The sequence below is a fragment of the Zonotrichia albicollis genome, chromosome 22 (assembly GCF_047830755.1).
Source record: "Zonotrichia albicollis isolate bZonAlb1 chromosome 22, bZonAlb1.hap1, whole genome shotgun sequence".
NCBI classification, from domain to species: Eukaryota; Metazoa; Chordata; class Aves; order Passeriformes; family Passerellidae; genus Zonotrichia; species Zonotrichia albicollis.
In genome coordinates, this window is record NC_133840.1 from 11,164,331 (window position 1) to 11,186,206 (window position 21,876).

Consider the following 21,876-nt stretch of genomic DNA (forward strand, 5'->3'; position numbering starts at 1 on the left):
CTGGAGAGTATCACCCCTTACCCAGTCCTGCAGTGTGGGGGTGCAGCCCAGCCATGCTGGATAAATTTGATTGCTCAGCATTTCAGATTCATATCACCCCATTCAAAATGCTTATTTTAGATAATTTTCTTACACTAAAAGCATAAATTCAGCATGACTTGCACCCCGAGGAGTTTCCCCTTATCAGTCATCTGTATTTTAGTGAAGCACAAGCCTGTGTGTCAAATTTTGACTCTCAAAAATCAGCCTCAGCCTTCCAGCCCAGGCACCCATGGTGCACTCTCACAGGGGCAGGGAGGGAAATAATCGTGAGGATCAGTCAACCTGACGTTTCTGCTGATGTGAAAAGACAGCATAACACATGTGGGTTTGACCTTGGGAGAAGGAGCCATTGGCAAGAGGTAGCTTATTGGAACAGACAGATAACAAATAAGAGGGGATTAAGAGTGAAGAGAATCAATAGGAAGAAAAGGGAAATTTACTTTGCAAATATCATAAAGATCTTTGTTGCCTTCTCCTGCTCATGCTTTGGTGTCAAGACAGAAAGGACACAGATAAGCTTGCTGTGGTGGTGCAGTACAAATCCTCAGGAATGTGTTGAGTCCTATAATCCTGAGGAAATAAACTGAGAAGACTCTGAAAGAGAAAGCCCAAAGGATGGGTGGCCAGGATACCCTGATGCTGGAGTTATGTTGAGTCCTAGCAGAGCCTGCAACAGAGATGTGGATGGAGAGGGACCATATGGGATGGTCTGGGGTGGGGTGAAGGGCATCTTATGGGGACTGAGAGGTTACATTAACAAAAATACCAGGAAAACAGAGTTTTCAGGGACTGGAGAGACAACAGAGAGTGGTGTTCAATGGCTGGGATAGTTACAGGAGAACAGGCCAAGCCCTGGCCAGGAAAAGGCCTCTGTGCTCTCCATAGGTCAGGTAGAGGCCGAGATGTTGGCTCCTGAGCAAAGGCTTCACCTCCAACCTGTCCTTCTGCTCTCCAGCGCAGGAGCTGCTTCCCCCAGACAGAGGAGAAGGTGAAGCACCTGAAGAGGAAGAACGCGGAGCTGGCAGTGATCGCCAAGCGCCTGGAGGAGAGGGCCCGGAAGCTCCAGGAGGCAAACCTTAAAGTGGTGGGTGCTGGGACCTGGGCTGGGAGAGCACCTCACCACCAGGACCTTTGGCTTTCTGCTTCCATTGAGCTAGAAAGGCCTTTCCTTTCCCTTTTTCTTAAACCTACAGCAGACATGCTTTGCATGTCATAGCAGAGCAAGAATCACCAACCCCAGCTATCGCCAGCTTCTCTACTCCTCTTGGGGGCTGGTTTGAGGAATTTCTTCCTGCTTCGTTTCTTACTGTAAGGTCATAGTTGAAGGTAAATAACTCAGCTTTCTTTGGGCAAGTCATGAAAATATTTCATCTGACTTCATCAAAAAGAAACAGGAAGGATTTGAATTAGAAAAGGAGTGCGGTGAAGCAAAACAGGAAGGGGTGAGAGGCAGCTCTGTCCCATCTACACCTCGCTGGAAATGCTGTGCAAGCCATAGGGCTTCTGCCTTTTCCAACCCAACAGCAGCTTGTTGTGATCCCTGGAGTGAGTGACATGGTGCAGCAGCAGTGGGAGGTGGCTGTAGGGTATGGGATCTTGGCCACACCTTCCTGAAGGAAAGCAGGGATTGTGATAGGGAATTCAAGCCATTTGGGCTAGGAAGGAGGAAGTGAAAGCTGTGCTGGAGAAAAGGTAGGGGGATTTCCTGGCACTGCTGCCCTCTCTGTCCCCAGGCACTGTGTCACTCGTCTGTCACAGGGTTTTGGTACTCGCAGGGCAACAGATGGAGTTGTCAGATACTATGTTGAGAGAAACCATTTGACATACTATGCAGATCCTCCAGCACCTATACAAATGCTGTTTTATTTGTTTCCCCAGTGAAACTTTGGGGTGGGGGCAGTTTAGGGCCTGTGCAAGTCCTGGAGAACTGACTATTGGGCTCCTGTGCTGGCCCACGTGTCCTGACAGCAGCAAGTGCTGGGGCAGTTGTGCCTTTTGGAGAGGGGGCTGGAGGTACGGCCAGAGAAGGGGCCTGAGGAGCTGGGGTTAATTTGGCACCAGGTCCCTCCTGTGCTTGGTACCCAGGTCCTGTGGAGCCATGGTCACACAGCTTCTGCACATGCATGAGATGCTTGGGAAGACCTGGGGAAGAAAACTTTGCACAGAGGATTCTGTGTGCCTGATCTGGCAGCAGAGGATCCCCTTCCCAGACTGTCAGGCTTTGTGCAGATGAAAACAGCTGGGCAGAGAGAGGCAGAGTTGGATAAACCCAGGAACTGGATGTATCCTCACTGCCCATAGGGCTAGGATGAACAGAGGGCTTGATCTGCCCCTTCCTCCAAGTCTGTGGTGCAGGTGCCCAGTGGGAAAGCCAACTCCAGGGATGGGGACATCCCAGGGACTCTGCCTGGGCAGAGCCTATACTCAGCTCTACCTGTCCCTGCCTGCCCCACTCTCCCTAAACACACTGCCATCCCCATCTTATGCTTTCCTCCCTCCCAGGGAACGTGTGAACCTCAATTATTTTTCCTCCAGTCCTGCTTTTCTCCCAGTCCTCTCTGGCTGCACTGGCCCTGGCTGGGCTCTCCTTAGCCTCTGCCTCTCCCTCTATCTTCTGCCCACCCATGCAGAAGCTCTTTCCTACTAGAAACCCATAGAATCTCTGTTTCTCTTCCTGGTTTGGCCACCTCTGCCCTTGATCCCATGCTATATCTGATCCCATGCTCATCTTTCTTACCATTCTCCCCTCCTCTCTGCTGTCTACTCTTGTCTTTTTTACCTCATCCTGGTTTTCTCTCCTTCCCCTACCCACTTCTGCCCTGCCTGCAGCCCCCATGCTGGCTGTACCTATTGAGTACCTTGTCCTTCCCACCTATTCTTTGAGCCACTTCTCCATCCAGCATTTCCTTTTCTACTTTTCCATAGGTCTGTCCTGCTCCTCTGTCTATTTGTCTGTCCTATGGGGCCAGGCTGCATTTTTTGACAGTGCTCCCTGTGCTGGGTGATGGGGTGGTGGTTAAAGAACACCAAAGGGTGATGGGGTGGTGGTTGTTGAATACCAAGGGATGCTGAGGTGGTGGTTATCACACACGAACACACCTCACTGCTCTCTGGTGTAGGTAACTGCTCCGATGCCTCTGAAGGGCTCCAGCCTGGAACTGTGCAAAAAGGCATTTGCCCGCCAGCGTGCCAAGGACCTGACAGAGCAAGCCAGTGCTCTCCTGGCAAAAGACAAGCAGATTGAAGCTCTGCAGCAGGAATGCCGGGAACTGCAGGCTAAACTCCTGGCAGGGAAGGTGAGACACTTGGTGGGACATCACTCCACTGGAGATAAGCGCAACAGCGGTGATGGAAACCAAGCTCTGGGAAGTGGTAGGGGGGGAATAAGTCTCAAGTGGAGGCTGAAAACAGGGGAGGGGATTTGATGTGTAAGCTACGTGTAAGGGATTTGATGTGTGAGTGGGGACGCTTGGGGAAGTGTGTGGCAGAGACTGTCCATATCTCTCCAGAAGAGTGCGTTGGGGACACCCTGCTTGTCTCTCCATCAGTTCATGGATCTGAGCTGCCATTTCCAGTAGTGACTAAAACTCCTTCCCTGGAAACCCCCAAGAAGCCACAGACAAAGGGTGACTTTTCAAAGGGCTCAGCTGCAAGCAAGCTGTAGAAGCAGGGCCTCCTTTCAAAGCGGTTCTTTGAGAAGCACATTCCCCAAAACCAGTCTAGATCTCAAGCTTTGAGCTGCAGATTTCTGAGGAGTCACAGCCATCATGGGACTGGGGATAACTCAGTGCCTCCTGACATGTTTATTGTGATGGCTACAAATCATCAGGCAGGGCTGGGTGTTCATGAAACCATCTGCAGTGCTAGTGTCTGCTCCCAAGCTGGTGATCTGCATTCCCCTCAGTACCAGCACAGGCCATGCCAATATAAATGGTGGGATAAAGTGGTAATTCAGCTCATCCCAAGATCTAGGACTGGTCAGAGCTCTTCTCTGTGACAGTTCTGAAAGGAGCCTCTGCAGAGAGCTGGAGCTGGGTGAGGTGGCTCCCACTCAAGGTGACTAAAGCAACCTGTTCTAAGTTGCATCTTTGAATTCCAAAATGGATGCTTGCAGTTTAGGTCAGTTCAAATCTCCAAAGGATCTCAGTAACGTTTGGGCTATGCTGCTTTCCCCCTGTTTTGCTAATGCAAATGTGGTCAAGTGACACCCTATCTCCCTGCCTCCAGCTGAGCTGAACCCTTGCACTTCTACCTGTCCTACTTAAGTGGTATTTAGGTGACAAATACTTCCTCACTGAAAATAGCTTTATTTTTGTCCCTGACCTCCCCATATGTTCAGTTTAACTACAGATTTGAAGGTGGATTCTCAGTCTTTCCCTAATGTAGATCTAGTCAGGATTAGAACAATGGGGTGTATTTGGTGTTTGTACAGAGCTGCCCTATTGATCTTTCCTGGCATTAAACAAACCTGTCCAGGTCTTTCTGTGCTCTACAGTGTCAGCAAGAAGTTTCCTTCCTATTCCTTTGATTTCTTAGCTCAGGCCCCCACAGAAAGGGGACCCTTTCCAAAGCACTCTGATTTTCCTAGCAGTGCTGGGCAACCTGAACCTGCTAGGGACAGGTGTGACAGATTGCAAAGGAATGTGACAGAAGTGGGTGAGCGAGATTCATTCCTGGCCAAGGCCAAGCACATGGATGCAACTCCCAGGGCTGACAAATTCAGTCATTGCCTTTCCAGGCTGACCTGGGTGAACACCCTGTCCCTGCTGACCCTGTCTGTGGCACCAGCAACCAGGGCATTGATGCCTGAGCAGGGAATCCACAGAAAGGAGAGCAATATAGATCATTCTGTCTGATCTTGTTTTTCCCATTTCTCTTCCAGGCAAACCGCTCATTAAATTTTAATTTCGAGCTACTTAAAATTCCAAATTCCCCTAATCTGTCTGCAGCATGCAAAATGCATTATGCCAATGAAGGGTGTTTTATGCAGAGATATGATGTGCACACTCAAGAGTTTGTAACCAAATCAATTTTAATCTTGGGTATTTAAATCAGTAGAAATTTTTCAGTAGCTATGAAACGGATACACTCAGTTCCCTGGCAGCAGCAGAACTCACAACCTGCACCCTGGGCTGCAAATGCATTGGCCTTGTTTTGCAAAGCCAGGGATCTTAGGATGGAATAAAATAATTTCCTGAGATCATACTCCGTGATCTGCTTCCAACCAAACACCAGCTCCAGCTAAATCCAGGCTGCAATTTCTTGCAGCATGGGTTCTTGGAAGTGCAGGACTGGGGGGAACAGCTGCAGGGGATTGGTATAATAGAAACTGAGGGGAGGACTCAGCTTTTTTCTACTCCCTTATTCCCCCAGGCTTCAGAGGCCGTCTGTTGGGAATAGCTGCCTTTTTGTGGTGGGGGAAGGGAGATTTTATACATAGCTCCAGCCAATTTTGTTTAAAGAACTACTACCCTGATAGCCTGAACATGGAGCTGGCAGAGAGGGGGCCCAGCTGCTCACTTCTTGAATCTATAATCAGTTCCCATTAATGCTGCCTCAGTTTCCCCATTGCAGTGTGAGAGTAACCATGGTTCTCTCCACAAATTGAATTTATAAAGCACACACTATTTTTAGAGCAAAGAAGAATCAAACAGGGAAGCAGATTAAATTTGTTCTGGATACCAGTTATGTCTGGAACTCTCTGGCTTAGGAGCTTACCAGGGGAATGAACAATGTCTCCTCAGCAGCACATTTTTAAAGACAGATTTTTCATAACCTCATTTTGTACATATGGACATGCAGGTACATGTTTCTTCAGCTTCCTGAAATCAGGAAACCTTTGAAGAATCAAACAAGCTGGTGACATATTCTCCTCAGTTTTATGAGAGTCAGATTGTGCTGGTTCCTTTCAAAAGCTGCTGTGTTTGGGTCGTGTGTGGATAGGAGTGACCCTTTGTGCTATAGACAGGTGTCCATCACACATACTATCTTGAGAGAAATCAAGAATGTTAGGAAACCAAATATTATCCCGAGAAAGAACTGGCCAAATCCCAGATGTTCTTCATTCCTGCAACCTCTCAAAACCAAGTGCTTGCCGGCACCCACACCAAGGAGTAAAGAAAACAGCAAGAGCTCTGGTTTGGCTGGGCTGTGAAATTACATTGTCCTGCCACGCTCCCTGCTGGCATGTGATGAGATGGCCCATGCTTGGAAAAGCCCTGCACATCATGCTGGGACAGCTGCAGGAGCATTACAGGCCGGGTTTCATCTTGACAAGGAATAATGTTTTTGCATAAAGGATGCAAAGCAAGTTTTGAGGCTTTGGAGACCCAGGAATCAGCCATGCGTGTGTGCTGCACCACCTGGGTGGGTTGAGGCTGGGTTTTCCCAGTCTCTCCTCTTTTGGAGCTTGCATGTTAAATGTGAGATGTCCCACCTTTTGGAGCTCGTCAGTGCCATGGTGCCATGGTTGGTTTCCCACAGGATGACCCTCGCTGCCTGAACATCATCGAGTTCGACCGCCTGCTGCGGGAATCCCAGCGAGAGGTGCTGCGGCTCCAGAGGCAGATTGCACTCAAGAATTTCAAGGAGTGTCTGCGTTCCTCCAAAATGACCTCAGGCAGTGCCATGTCCAGTGCTGCCGCACATCCAGGACCAACCAATTCCTGCCTCAAAGATGCACCTCAACCAAAGGAGGCCTTGGGAGACTCAGTGCTGGGAGGGAGAGCTCGCAGGGAGGTGAGACGAGTGGGTCAGCGATTGGAAAGTTTGGCTAATTAATTGCTCAGTTAATTGCTGTTCTTAGGGAACTTCATTTGGAGAAGGTGAGGGCTGTGGTTCATATCCACGGCAAATAGGTGCAGTGCTGGTTTCCAAAGGGACACATTCCAGCACCAGGTCTCAGGGTGAGGAGGAATGTGGATGCTGCTGGCAGCCCACACCAGCACCGGGACGCTGAGCCATGCCAGGAGCTCAGTCCTGCTCCTTTTCCCTAGCACAGGGCTCCCATGCTGTGTTTTTCAGCCTAGGAAAGCAGGTAATGTTTCTTCTTTAGATAATCATAGAATGGTTTGGATTGAAGGGATCTTAAACGTGCATCTCATTCCACCCTCTGCCATGGGCAGGGACACCTTCCACTATCCCAGGTTGCTCCAAGCCCTGTCCAACTTGGCCTTGGATGCCTTCTGGAATGGGGCAGCCACAGCTTCACTGGGCAACCTGTGCCAGGGCCTCCCAACCCTCCCAGGCAGGAATTCCTTCCCAACATCCCATCCATCCCTGCCCTCTGGCAGTGGGAGCCATTCCCCGTGTCCTGTCCCTCCATCCCTTGTCTCCCTGGAGCCTTCTCCAGGTGAGCGCCCCCAGCTTTCCCAGCCTGGCTCCAGAGCAGAGGGGCTCCGGCCCTTGGAGCAGCTCCGGGGCCTCCTCTGGGCTCGGTCCAGCATCGGGCCCCCAGCCGGAGGCAGCTCCGGAGGGTGTCACCACAGCACAGGGCCTGGCCCGGCGCCGCGGCCCCTCCGCCCGCAGTGGTTCAGCCCGGCAGATCCGGGGCCGCCTCAGGGCGCCGCCCCCGCCGCGGCCGCTCAGCCGCCAGGTAAGGCCGGGCCGGGCCCCAGCGGGCTGCGCTGGGCCGGGGGTGCCGCGGGGCCTCGGACGGGGCTGCGCCGCCGCCAGGTAAGGCCGGGCTGCGCCGGGCGGCTCCGGGGCCCCGCCGGGGAGCGGCTTCGCCGAGCGCGACCGGTCGGGCCGGGCCCTCCGCGGGGCCGGGCCGCGAGTGCCGTTGTGCCCCACGGTCCCCGGGGCGGCGGGTCAGGAGTGTCCGAGCCCGGGCTCCGGAGGATGTGGCTCCCAGGGGCTCTGCCGGTTTCCTGCCGTGTTTTCAGTGTGATTCAATCCCATATCCCCCGGTGGGAGATTGCGAATCTTCCACCTTCCCGCCAGCTGCTCTCGTTTATTGCCCCCCGGCTCTTACAGCAGATGTACTGAATATTAATTCCTTGTCTGTCTTCTCCAAGTCAGTCCTGGATTTATAAATCCCTCTTCTTCAGCTGTTATTGTGTTGGGTTTTTTTGGTTTTGTTTTTTTTGTTTTGGTTTGGGTTTTTTTGTTTGTTTGTTTCTTTCCAGCATCTTCCATTATTCAGTGTTCATCACCTTTGTCTCCCTCCTTTGTGTGTTTTCTCTGTCAGTTTTGTGTTGGGGAAGCAGCATGCAGCAGCATCTCGGACTGTGGCATTGATTTATATGACAGCATAATGAGGTTTTCTTTCCCTTTCCCAGAAGATCTCTTTACCTTTTTGTCTAAGCACTCTTTATTAAACCATCATTAGTGTCTGTAATCACTCAATGTCATGAGGCCCTCATCACTGTCTCTGCTGCATCAGTGCTTGCAGAGCACAGTTCCTGCTCTCTCTTATTCCTCCCTCTTATTTTTACTGAATATTTAGCCAAGAGAAACCCTCCCCCTCGCCCTGTGCTGGCTCAGTGTCTGCAGACACCTGCTAAAGGACTGCAGCTGAATGTCTTCTGAGCACCCAAGCAGGTTCCTACTGAGTCTTACTTGCTGACATCTTTAAAAAACCTCTTTATACATCTGTGAATGTTTCCCCGTGCCGCAATGTAATTTGTTTGGATTTTTTAAAGTATTTGCATTTGTTAGCAGTTTCTATCAGTTTGCCAAGAAATGGTGTCAAATGTATTAGTCTGTCTTTGTACAGATGTCTACTGGAATATGCTTAAGACTCTGGAATACTCTTGAAGCATGGCATTTGCCATCTTCCAGGTATTTTGTATTGAGGCAATGTTGGAGAAGTGACTTGCTGCATGGACTGATTCAGTTCCTGCTGAACTCAGGGATTCAGTTCATGCCAAAGGGGGTTTTAAACCCTGGGGTCAATGCTACATAATCTTGATGGTTTGTTACTCTTTATTTTCTTAGTTTCCATAGTTCTTATAGACAGTTCAGTTTCAGAGAGGTTCTCAGCCTTGTTCTTCATAGTTTGAGATTCCAGCCCACATTTCCCCCCCAGATTTGGCTGTGATGAAGAGGGATGCACAGATATTTTCTTTCCCTCTGCCCTACCCTTACCTTCCTTGAATGACCCTTCTATACCTTGATTTTCACCTGATCCTGCAGGTTTTGTCAGACAAGATGGCTTTTGTCGTGCATGTGTTTTGTTTCTCTGACTCAGAAGAGTCCGTCCTCACTGCCAGAAGATTTTCTGGATGACAAATAAGTCAGCAAGGCTAAATCTGACAGCACTGGTGAAGGGAGGAGGCTATTGCCAGTCCCTTGGCTGAACCCTGTAATATGGAGCACCCCAGGCTGGAGCCCCAGGAGCAGCTGAGGGAGCTGGAAAGGGCCTGGAGCCCCAGGAGCAGCTGAGGGGGCTGGGCAGGGGCTCAGCCTGGAGCAAAGGAGGCTCAGGGGGCCCTTGTGGCTCTGCACAGCTCCTGACAGGAGGGGACAGCCGGGGGGGTCGGGCTGTGCTCCAGGGAACAGGGACAGGAGCAGAGGGAATGGCCTCAGGCTGGGCCAGGGCAGCTCAGGGGGGACAGCAGCAGGAATTTCCCCATGGAAAGGAGGCTCAAGCCTTGGCAGGCCTGCTTGGGGAGGTCTGGAGTCCCCATCCTCAGAGAAGTCCAAGGAAGGGCTGGAGGTGGGACTCAGTGCTCTGGGCTGGGCACAAGGTGGGGATTGGGCACAGCTTGGACTGGATTGGCTTGGAGGTCTTTTCCAAACTCAGTGACTCTGGGATTCTCTGAAATACAAGTTTGGTACTTAGTATGAGAAAGGTGACTGAAAAGCAAAAAAAGTCTCAGAAATATTTCCACAGGGCTATTCTACAGTTAAATATGGGTTTCACAGCAGACCTGAAAGCTTCCAAGCACTGGGGCCCTTGAGGTGCCGTGGGTTGGGTGGAAGATCCCAGGATTTCCACGTGCTGGTTGATGCACAGACTGTTGGACTCTGCAGTGAACCTTATTTCATGGATGATAGGGAACAAGGTTCACATGAAAGGTGATTTCAGATTTGGTTTTTTTTTTAGCAAAAGAGTGAGGAATCCTTGGTAGCCTGGGCTTGAGTGTGATGAGCTCTTGGGGCTCTCAGTTTTTCAGCATAAGAGCCATGAATATAGATGGAGATGAAACCTGTGTTTCTCAAGTCAAAAACAGGTTAAAAATCACATCCTAGGTATAGTGCTTAGACTAGACACCTAGCCATTAGTGCCCTAATGGCTGGGTGTTCAGGGAGCTCAGACCTCATCCCATGGATCCCTCAGCACTGAAGTTGTTCAGAGTGAAATGAGGAATCCCATGTCTGAGGAGAGGTCAGCTAAAGCAAAGGCTGAGGTGGATTCACAAAGTCCTGCTGCTTCCTCACAGTACAGGTTTGCTTTGATGGTCTTAAGGATCTGTCCCTAAAATCTGTTTATCAAAAATAACTTCACAGTTAATGTTACAACCTTATCAAGACCCTTTTTCAACTGTGTGTCTCAGTCCTTGCCCTGCAGTCAGGGCTTATTCTAGGCAGACAATGTCAAGTCAAGTATCAGCCAAGAGGAAAAATTCAGAGTATTAATGTGTGTTTGTCTGTGACCCAAATGAAAAGGCATTTTGTTAGAAACTTGTGTACAAATGTGTATAGAAAGTGTCTCCTTTCATCTGGTTTGGTGGTGCACAAAAGCCATGGCACTGCTGCCATTTTAGCCCTTCCCAGCTACAGCAGAGGTGGGATGCTGCATTTGTTGGTAGTGTTTGTCTGCTCTTCCCTGCCCTTAGATTCTGACATCTTCACTTATTTCTGCCCTTTATGGGCTGTGTCCTCCCTTCTCCCCTCTGTGTTGCTTTGGGGAGGGCCATGAAAGGTGTTGCTGCTGCTGCCTCTCATTGGGTCATTAGGTGAGGCACAAATGGGAGCTTGGATCTGAGAGCTTCCAGGAGCCCACTGTTCCTCAGAGATGCTCCAGTCAAGCTGGGCTGGTTGGCACTGGGCTCCAGGACATTGCCAGCACAGAGATCCCTGGTGGGCTGTCCGGCTTTCTCCATGTCAAGTGGTGCAGCTCAGAGATCAGGAGTTCCTGTGGAGTTCTGTTCTCCTGGGTGGTACTGCCAGCAAAGTCCCTCTTCCCTTAGCATGCTCTCTAGTCTCAGGATGTCCCTGAGCTCTCTGGCATCTCTTCTGCTTTCAGGTGGAACCAGGTGTGCAACCACTGGGACCTGCATCTGAAGGACATGAAAATTTCCCTCCCAAAAATGCAGTAACAAACCAGGAGAGCAGCAAACAGATACAGCAGCTGGTGAGTTGTGAGCCTGGTTTGGGGGAAGGAGTCTGCTGCTTTCTTATTTTTGTTGCGGGTTTCATATGTGCAGTCCAGGTTAGAGATTTTGGGGACTGAAGTCCTTTTAGGTGCAGCTGCCCTGCAAAAGTTGGAAGCTTGGGGAACTGGAAGAAAAACACAGGCCATGTGCATGCAGAGTGTTGCTGGGTGCCAGGTCCAGGTGCTTGGCTGGCAGGGGAATATGTCACACTCAGATGAGAGGGAAACATGCCTGTAGGTTCTGTGCTGTGTTTGGTTTAGACTTATCTGAACTGGGGACAGATGTGGATGAGGAATGTGCCCCTTGTGAATTATTCCAGCAATTAAGACAGTGCACAGGGAGGTTTAGCAGCTCCTGTCCATGTGTAGCGAGTAGCTACAGATCAAGAGGATGTCTGTGCTCTGTTAGGTGTCACTGGAATTAGAATAGGAGCTAAAATAGCACAGCTGGTGTTTAAAGATGAAAATTTTATACAGAAAATCTGTTGTTTTGTCCCCCACACCTGTCCTCTCAACTGTTCTGTATAAATAGGAACAGTCCATGCATGTGGGAGCAGAATTATTTCCAGATGGAAGGTTTGGGGAGCAATGGAATAGTGGGGTTTTCCTTTTGATTTTCCTAACTTTCAGAAAAATATCCCTTGAGTTCTACATTGTTTAATTTTGTCACAAAGAGATTTTCATAAGAAAATAAAGATAACTAATGCAACACTGGGTCTGAGAGGCTGGGCTTGAATTTCATATGCATTGTAAGAGTGTGGGCTTCCAGATCTACTTCTGCTTGTTTTGTGCAGGAAGCTGAACTCAAGAAAAAGCGAAAAAAATGTGAAAACCTTGAGCATGAAGTGAGGAAAAAGCATAAAAGATGCAAAGAACTAGTAAGTGTTCTTGTTGCCTAGTTTATGAGCATAATGAGAGAAGAGAAGCTAAGTTGTTGTGTGCCTCTCTTGGATTCTCTTCAGTTCATATTAATAAGGAATCACCAATGTTTCTGTTCATTTGAACAGTGTCACAAATCTGGGGCTCCAGCCCTTAAGACTGGGATTGTTTATTTAGTCTTTCAGCTATGTGTGGGCTCAATACAGCTACACAAATCACTGGATGAAATTCCATGGCCTTTGCTAATTTGGGGAAATACTTAAACCATTTTCACAGGCACTCCAGATAGGTATTGAAATGGTAACAACACCATCCCACTGTCTTTTTCTTGTGCTTTTTGTTGGCTGAAATCCTGTTTAATTCCAGGGAAGTTTTGCAGCTCATAGCAGAACATGTGGATTTCTCCCTTCTGTTTCTTCTTTGCTTTGCTCAAGAGATCAAAGACTGGTTTGAGTTGAAAGAGACCTTAAAGGTCATCCAGATCCAACCCCATCATCCAGCCCTGGATTCTGTTTGTGCAGTGCTGCTCACTGTTGCTTCCCAGACCTTGAGTAGCATCCCACCAGCATCCTGCACCATCAGAAAACAGGAGCAATGGAGCTGCTCTGCAGGAGAATCTGGGGGAATTAGTCAGAGGGCCTTGGTGTAATTCCTGCTCTTTCTGGACAGGAGATCCAGCTGCAGGAGGTACAGAGTGAAAATGCACGACTGGCTGAAGAGAACTTGCAGCTGAATGAGAAGGCTGGGTGGGCAGGACAGGTAAAAGCAGTATTTTTGTCAGGTTGGCAGCATTGGCTTCTGCAGAACTGCTGAGAAGAACATGCTGTTCTTACGTTTCCAGCTCAGTAATGGTTGTGTGCTGATCTGGGCTTCTGTTCTCAGCTTCTTCTCTGAACAAATCTAATGCACAACAGTTAGAAAGTCATTTGTCAGTCTCATGTGTCAATTTGCCACCATGAATAAGGATTCCTACATGTTTAATAACAGCTGTAAGTGGAAATGTTTGTCTTTGCTTGCATTGCTGGTAGTTGTCAAGCTTTAGTACACCCTGGAACCAAAAGTTCCTTGTGGTAAGTGAAGGAGGCAAAGACGATTTCAGCAGGCTACTGAGTTTTCTGTCCTGTTCTCTGTGTCTAATCCTACAGTGTGGGATTAAAAATGCTTATAGACCTTGTGATTGTTTTTTTTATCTCTTCATTATGATGCCTGTTCCTATCCCAGTCTCTTCCTCCTTGCAAAAGGAGATGAATCTAGGGAGAGAAGCAGTGTGCAAATAAATTGTTACACATTGAGGCCTGGTACAAATGCTCATATATTTAAGTGAAAACCTGAGGCAGAGGAGGTTCCTGATATTGGTATCATTGCCAGCAGAAAGCACAGAAATAAACTGGTCTCTGTTATTTTTACAAGGAGCACCTATGGCTGCTTGTGCTCACTGAAAATCTTTTCTCTTCAGGTTGAGTCTGAGAATGCTGACCTGAAGCTTCAGGTTGTTTTAGTGACTAAGGAACGGGATTCAGTAATTCAGACGAATCAAGGACTCCAAACCAAGCTGGAGAATCTAGAGCAGGTGCTGAAGGTCAGTAGAATCCACGTGGCTGGAAGGACTGTCCAAATACCTGCTGTTTCCTTTGAATGGCACAGGTTGTCTGTTTGCCTTTTCTGACCATTCTTTTGTCTCTCTGCTTTCACTGGGAATTCTGCTTCCACAGGATCCTGAAACATGGCTTTCCAAAGTGGACAGAGGTACTTTGGAAAGGCAGCTTCAGGGATTTGGGTGGGAGATAAGGTGGATATCGCTGATTTGATGGTTTTCTCTGACAATGTTGCTCTGCCTTGTGATGGGAATTTCTTTCTTTGTGCAGTGATGACATGAAATGCAGGCCCTGATTTGGCTTTGTGGCCATTGGTAGAACACAGGGCAGGGTTTCAGTAGTGTCACCCCTCAAGTGTGTGTGTCTTCTCCTGCAGCACATGAGAAATGTGGCAGAGCGGAGGCAGCAGCTGGAGGTGGAGCACAAGGAAGCTCTGCTAGTCCTGCAGGAGAAGCAGGAGGAGGTCCGGCGGTTGCAGCAGGTGTGTGCTTTGGGATGGGGACAATTTTCTCTCTGAATGGACTGCTGCACCTTGTTTCCTTTGGAGGTGTGCATGGGGGAGGTAGATGTGAGTTTACAGGGTAAGTGTCTGAGTCCAGGTGAACTCTGGTACCTGAGCAAAGTGGAGGGCTGTTGCCGTGTGTTGCAATTTCCTGTTTTAAACTTCCCAGTCCCTTCCCAGGTGTGGCAATACCTCTCTTCCCCTTCCCCCTCGCCCCCTGCTGGGCTGTCAGTCAGTCTTAAACATTCCAGCAGGGCCATCGTGTGGTTGGTCAAGTTCAAAGGATGCAATCCCGGCCTGGGGGCATTGGCCTGTCAGTGTGTCCCTCGTCCCCTGAGATCCTCCTCCTCCCACCTGCTTGGTGCTCACCTGTCCCTTCCCCTCCCTCTGTCCCTGGGCTTAAATTGAGCCTGGACCATGCGGTCAGTATTCTGTTGGAGCTGTTACCAAGATTCAGATGTCTGTGACCATGGGATAAAACTCTGGATTAAACCCTCTGCAGAATCCGTCTCCTTTTCCTCTTCACCCTAGCCTGAAGCCTTTCCACCAGAGGTAAACTGAGTTTCTAACCTTGACCGGACTTGTTTCAGCACCCAGCTGCAACATCCAGCCAGCCAAAAGTGTCTCTGAGGTGAAACACCACAGCTGCCACCTTTGGCCCAGCAGCAAGGGTCAGATGAGCCCAGGCACATTCCACCTGGTAATATTGGGATCATATTCCAATAGAGGGCTTTGCTTATGAGTGTCAGTTCTGACCTCTCACTGCTCTATGTCCAGAGCCCAGAGATGTTTCCAGACTGCACAGTGATTTAAATCATAAAATCATGGAATCATTAAGTTCGGAAAAGCCCTCCAGGACCGAGTCCATCTCTTCCCCCAGCACTGAAAGGCAACTACTGACTCATGTTCCCAAGAGCCACATCTACACAGCTGTTAAAACTGCCCCAGGGATGGTGACTTCACCAGTGTGCTGGGTGGTCTGTGCCAGGGACTGTGAAGACATTTTCTCAGTATTCAACCTGACCCTGCCCTGGCACAACTTGATGCCATTTCCCTTTGTGCTGTCCCTTGCGCTCTGGGAGCAGAGCCCAGCTGCCAACCCCTGGCTGTCCCCTCCTGTCAGGGAGTTTTGCAGAGCCAGAAGGGCCCCCTGAGCCTCCTTTTCTCCAAGCTGAGCCCTTTCCCAGCTCCCTCAGCTGCTCCTGGGGCACCAGACCTGTGCTCCAGTCTACAATGGACTGCCAAGATAGGATGACAGTAGAAGTGAACTCAAGTTGGCTGCTCTCTGATTTACTCCCTTCCTTATTTTTCCTTAGGCGCAGGCAGAGGCAAGAAGGGAACATGAGGGAGCAGTACAGCTTCTAGAGGTAAGACAAAAGAAACAGGAGGGATTAGCGGCTGATTATTTATAATACCAGTTTGGATGCCCTGGGTTTTGTTCTGCAAAATGCTGTAGTGCTTTTATTGGATGCAACATGTTGCTGTAGTGAAAGTAATATTTTGGTTAAAGTTCAGGAAATTATATCCTAGCCTGCTCAGTCATTAGATTGGTTACTTCATTCAGATTGTGCCTAAAAACTCTTAGGGGTACATTTAGTAATCAAACTCAGATCTGCCTGTTCCATTTTCCAGCATCATGTGAAAGGAGAATACTTGTGTCCATGAGATTCAAAATTTCTCTTGTGTATGTGTGCTCTATTTGTTTTATAAAGGAAAAATACAAAAAGTTTATTAGGTAAAAGCAGGAAAACCTGAGCATAAAGACTGGTGAAGCCTTGTTCCATTTGCTCTGATTGCACACAGGGAATGTGCTTTGGCTGGTGGCTGACAGTGTACTGGTGCAGCCTGGAGATGTGCTGAGCACTGCTTTGGGCTTGATGGGCATGAGCTCAGTGTCTGTCAGGGTGACTTTGGAGAAAACATTGGATTCCTGGAGCTGCAAAGGCACAGTGCCAAACCCTGGAGCTTGATGTGACAATTTAGTGACTGTCGGAGGGTTGGGTTGAGTGTATGGCCAGGGGAGCATCTTCTGCTCTCTCAGAGGTTTTCTGAGCACTGAAACATCTGAGGTGAGCAGGTTGTCTTGCTGTACCCCCAGACATTAGGATCTCCTGGGGCCGTGCTCCTGTCTCCAGTGGTGACAAACAGTCAGGGCTGTCAGAGGGAGCTCCCTGTGCCCACTGCTGTGCAGCTCTGTGGCTTTTGGAAGCCCAGGCCTGTTGAAGCAGGTGGGAATTGTCCTTGATGGTGATTGCTCCATGACTGCAAATAGCACCAGCTTTGCATGGGGCCTGACCAGTAGAGCCCAAGAATGCTGGGCTTCTGCTGAGCAGGATTGAAGTGTTATAGGTTGGGTGAGTAGTGGGGGATGTGACATTGTATCTTGTGCCCTTGCCACACCCCTTTGGGGACCTCTGCATTTGGCTGCAAGGATAGGATCAGCTGATACAGGTGCTGCTCTGCATGACCTGGTGTTTAGCTGGGTTCTGAGCAGCTTTTAGGGAGAGGGAGAGTTGCTGTGGTTCTGTTTCAAGGCCATTGGAACAGCCTGGTATAGTGAAAAGTGTCCCTGCCCATGGAACAGGATGAGCTTTAAGGTCCCTTCCAGTCCAAGCCGTTCTGGGATTTGATGATTCTATGATGTTTGCCAAACGTTTTCTAAACTAACTCAATGAAGGGTTGGAGAAGCTTCTTAGGTTTAAACCAGACATTTTCCTGTGCAAAGGAAGAAACAGACAGTCCTCTTGTTCTGGGTTTGAAGGTAATGTTCTTCTGCAAGGGCCTTACCAGTTAAATATTCTTGCTTTCATGTTACTAGTACAGAGATCACAGTATCATCAAATGGTTTGGGTTGGAAGGGACCTTGAAGTTCATCCAGTTCTACCTCCTGCCATAGGCAGGGACACTTTCAACTAGACCAGGTTTCTCAGAGCCTGATTCAACCTGATCTTGAATTTTATAAAGTAGAACAAAGAAAGAGGAACTGTCATTAAAAGCCAGTTTAATGCAGAGCAACAGTAATTTAAATTACATAACTATAATCATAGTCATTCCAGAACCTCAGTGTATGGCATAATTAGGGGGTTTGAGATGTCTTTGCTATATATTGTCATTTTCACATGTGCTTGAATTGCTTTTTGATGTGATATAAATGAAGAATGAGTGTAGTCCATTTTCCTGTTTGAAGAGTTCTGTCCCATGATTGTCATAAGTGGAGTCTCTGCCCCTGGAGATGTTCAGAACTGGACAGAGCTCTCGGCAGCCAACCCTGCTCTGAGCTGAGGGCTTGTATCAGGTGATGCCAGTGCTCCAGGTGATCTTCCTCAGCCTTAGGTGTTCTGTAGTTCCGAGATAAAGCAGTGACAGGGGTAAGGAGTGTGCAGTGGGATGTGTGGAGAAATGCCATGGAGAGAAGCACCCTCTCAGCTTAGGAAGAAAAACTTGAGGGTTAAGGTCATAGGAATGAGGGAATTCAGTGGTTCCAAGGTACATGAGACAAGATTTCAACTGCCTTTGGCACTGCATAGATACAAAAGGAGACAGCCTCCTTCCAGGAATCCAGTTTTGGTGCGAAATGAGGGGACCAGAGCTCAACTTCGCTTGCTTTCCCTGACCTAGGAGCAGGATGCAGGACTGAGCAGGCAGTCAGCTGCTTAAGAGCCTGTCACAGCCAGGCTCTGAGCTGTGCTTTGCCTCCCAGAACTCCATGATTCCCAGACCTGGGGAAAGATCTGAGCACAAAATGTCCATTCCATTCATTTTTGAGTGGTGCAATGTGCTGGGAAAAGGGGGCTTGAAATTTAGCAGCCACTCTAAGTATATTGTCATTTATCTCAAAGCACACTGGGATTTGGAGGCCTTCAAAAAGTACTGGTTATCTTATTCATGCATTTAGTGTGTAGGATTTAGCTTCTGGGAATGAGGTGGGGATCTCAGTATGGAACAAGGCAGACACTGTAATTTGGTGAGAAGACAATTTCATTCAGACTGAGGGTTGGATTATCTTCAGCAGAGTGTTGTAGTGTAACTGCTGATGTGGTTTGATATCTCTTTTTGCTTTTCTTCTTGCTCCCAGAGTACTTTGGATTGCATGCAGGTACTGCTCTGATGCTGTCAAACAGGATGTTTTTCCATCTGTTCTGACTTTGACAGTTGCTTGGTATTCTTGTTTTAACTATACTCTGGAAAAGATTGCAAGAGTGTTACTGCCAAGAAATAAGTGTAATTAAAGGAGCTCCCACTATGAGTTTGATGGGGCAGCTGTGTTTCTCTTTAAGTGCCTTGCTTTCTTGACCAATTAGAAAATTAGAATTAGGAGCTTACTTTTTTTGGCACTTTCAGATTTTTAGAATTGCCCAACTGTGCTCCTTCTCCACATTTAAGTGTCTTTGCAGTCCAAGAGTGAAGTGTTTCCTTCAAATTCCAAAAGCAGTGGTGACAACATTGCAAATGAGCGTTGTGGAGAAGATGGGTCTTGCTGGCTTTGTAACTGAGTGGAAGATGGGAAGTAGAGATTGTGGATAATAGTTTTCCCAGAAGAGGTGGTACTAATGAAATTCCAGCCTGGGAGCTGTGCTAGCTGGCCTGTTCACAGGTGGTTTCGAAGGAAGGCTGGTACAGAAGTGCTAGGGTTTGTAGCTGATAGAAAACTTCTTTAAAACCTTCCAATCTGGCAGAAATCTCAGGAGGAATGGGGAGATAAAATGCAGGTGTGCAAAGGCACGTGGAGGAGAGAGCAGAGACTAAACATGCCCGGTGGTGGGCTCATAATTCCCTGCTGGCACAGGAGGTGCAGGGTTAGAGGTAGGGGATTTAAAAAAAAAATGCCAGCCACAAGTTTGGTCAAAAAAGCAGCAAAGTGGTGGGAATTCTCAGGAAAGGACTTTATTGGGTTATGCTCACATCCTGTAGAAGTTGAACCCACACTGATGTGGAGTTGTGGATGTTCCTTTAATTCCTTTGGCATCAGCCCTGCTTTTAGCAAGAGCTTGGACTGCACAACTGCAGAATTTCCTTCTAGCAAAATGGGAATTCTCTGACCTGAAAAGTAATAGCAGAAGATATGGAGAAGGGGAGCAAGGCACATCTGAAAGGAGAGCATGAGCTGGAGAAGTGGAACAGACCTGCCATTAATGAGAGTGTCTTAGAGGATGGGGCTGAAGTGGTGGTGGTTGGGTGTGGAGAATCAGTTCCTGGGCTGGTGGTTAAACTGACCCCACCAAGCTCTGCTCCTTCTCTTGCAGCCTCTTCTGGAAGTCCAGTCCCTGTTGTGGGAGACTCCTCTTTCCTCCCCATTTTGGGTTGGGCACAGACACAGAAGTCTTCTCTGTGTCTGGAGCTTGATTCCTGCTGGTTCCCTGAACCTCCTGGCCATGTCCTTGGGCCTCATCTTCCTGTCCCCCAGCAGTGCCCTGGAAACCTGCTGCTTCCCAGCTGCCTGTAGTCCCCTACAAAGTAGCTACTAGAAGTACACCTTGTGTATGATGTGGCAGTAGTACTTAAGGCATGTTTGTATGTTGTTTGGAGTAACAGATTGAAAAGACACTTGACTAATTAGGTGTCTTAGAATTAAACTGAATGATCCAGGTTATTGGCTTGGCCACCAGTATAAATGGATTTAGACTGCTTTATGAATTTACAGGACAAGGTACTATTATGATGCTATTAAACACAATATCCAGATGCATCTGCTGGCACAGAAGACAGAAAATCCCCCTCTGGTCCTGCAGTCATTCTGAACCTGTCTGTTGTTGTAGGCTCTGTCCCAAGGTGGGATCAGGGATGGATGTTGGACTTGAAGAAGCCCTCCTTTGATGCAGTGCAACTGTTCTTACTGTTGAGGGTTTCTTTTCTCTATTGAGATGCAATGTTGTAGGGGAGAAGTCTTTGTGAGAAAAATCCAAACTGTAAGTAAATTCAAACACTCATATTGGCAGAGGAATTCTGTGCACCATGACTTAGTAAACAGGGAGTTGACTCTGAGTAAGTGGATAACACAGACACTTCTGGAAGTTGGTCCTGGCATCTGAATTCAGTTCAGAGATAGCTCGTGCCAAACTTGAGAGACTTCACCAGGCTTTCCTTAGAGCATGAGAGCACCTTTAGACTTGTGGAGGGAACAAGTAATAAACTGAAATGCCTAAAAGAGATATGTCACAGGCAAATAAAAATGCATGACCCTCCTAAATCCTTAGGGAGTGGCTACAAAGGTTTTGTGTTACTCTGAGACCACAGAGAGAGCTTTATCCAGGTCAGAAATGTTATTTTTAGAGCTGCTTAAAATCTTGGGCTTTCTGACTCACATAATATTTCAAGGCATCATTTATTTTTTGAGTTGGAGAAAAAACACTTCAAATACATTTGGTAGAATGGAAAATTTTGAAGAGTGCAGTGCAGTCATCTGTTTCGGTGCATCTTATCTACAAGAAACAGTGAGAGGAGGGAAAGGAGCTATTGGAATCACCTGGGAATTAATCTGCCGACAACCTGGGGGAACGTGGGGATGTGTAGACAGCCAGGAATCAGCAGTGTTTAGTAAGGGGAAGTTCTAGGGATGGTAAAAAGAGAATATGGTAAAATATAAATGGTTCTCTAGCAGGAATGTGTTCCTCCCTCTCCATAGTGTTTCCCAAGGCTCCTTGGCACCTCATCTTGCTGAGTTGTGGCTTTCTTGCCCTCAGCATGCATTTCCCTGGAGTAAATCAGCTCTGTAGGACCAGGAGGAAAAGTGCTTCTCACATCAAGGGAGAGTTCTGCAACATGGGCCCATGTGCTCTCTGCCCTTCCCAGTGCCAAGGTCCAGAGGGACAGTTGGCAGTCCTGCCTGGAATGGTGAGGAAGTCAGATTAAGGTTTTGGGAGCTTGCTGGGGCCTCTGGAGTGATGGACAAAACTGGGAGAGCAATTCCTTTTGGAGACAGGATTTTAATGCTCCAAAAACCATGCAAAGCCTTTTGAATCTTTTTAAGGCTTATTTATCTCTGACATATCTCATCTGGTCTTGTGCAGGGCTGAGAGAGGATATTGAAGTTCAAATGCAGAATTTTAAGGATAAGTCCTAATGGAGTTTGTAGTCAGCATCCTCAGAGATGATGAGCCTCAGCTTTTCTAAAATAAGTAGAGGTGTGAGGCTGCCAGTTTCCAAAGACTGTTCCTAGGCAGGGCATTTAAAAGCATCCTTTAGCTCCTTGGAATCTGGGAAAAGATGCAGCAAAGGCAAATCCTGTTTGGAACCTCAGTGTTTTGTCAGGGATTTGTTCCTAACCTCGTTCTGTCCTGGCAGGCCCGGGTGAAGGATCTGGAGGACCAGTGTCGCAGTCAAACAGAGCAATTCAGCCTCCTGTCACAGGAACTCCAACAATTCCGACTTCAAACAGGAAAAATTGACCTTCTCACCTCCACCCTGGTGACTTCAGAGCTGCCCCTTGCTCTGTGCAGCTCCACCCCGCAGCCCCGCTGGGAGAAGGGTAATTGCTGGACAGCCTGAGAGGCCTTTGACAAATGGGTTGATATTTATGTGAATGAAAAGGGCTAGAATAG

At 48.3% G+C, this 21,876-nt stretch overlaps 1 protein-coding gene across 11 annotated transcripts in view; it reads left to right on the forward strand.

Annotated features, from left to right (window-relative positions):
• TSPOAP1 (TSPO associated protein 1) overlaps window positions 1-21,876 on the forward strand; it is a 67,504-nt gene that overhangs the window by 13,057 nt on the left and 32,571 nt on the right. For 8 of the 11 annotated variants that reach the window (XM_074557005.1, XM_026797278.2, XM_005493732.3 and 5 more), the window contains exons 3-12: window positions 998-1,126; window positions 3,162-3,338; window positions 6,526-6,780; window positions 11,234-11,341; window positions 12,157-12,240; window positions 12,911-13,000; window positions 13,698-13,820; window positions 14,213-14,317; window positions 15,655-15,705; window positions 21,620-21,803. In XM_074557005.1, coding sequence (XP_074413106.1) covers window positions 998-1,126; window positions 3,162-3,338; window positions 6,526-6,780; window positions 11,234-11,341; window positions 12,157-12,240; window positions 12,911-13,000; window positions 13,698-13,820; window positions 14,213-14,317; window positions 15,655-15,705; window positions 21,620-21,803 — 1,306 coding nt within the window. Of the gene's footprint in view, window positions 1-997; window positions 1,127-3,161; window positions 3,339-6,525; window positions 6,781-7,143; window positions 7,717-11,233; window positions 11,342-12,156; window positions 12,241-12,910; window positions 13,001-13,697; window positions 13,821-14,212; window positions 14,318-15,654; window positions 15,706-21,619; window positions 21,804-21,876 lie in introns of those variants that run through there. The other 3 variants (XM_074557003.1, XM_074557002.1, XM_074557004.1) reach the window with 3 other exon arrangements.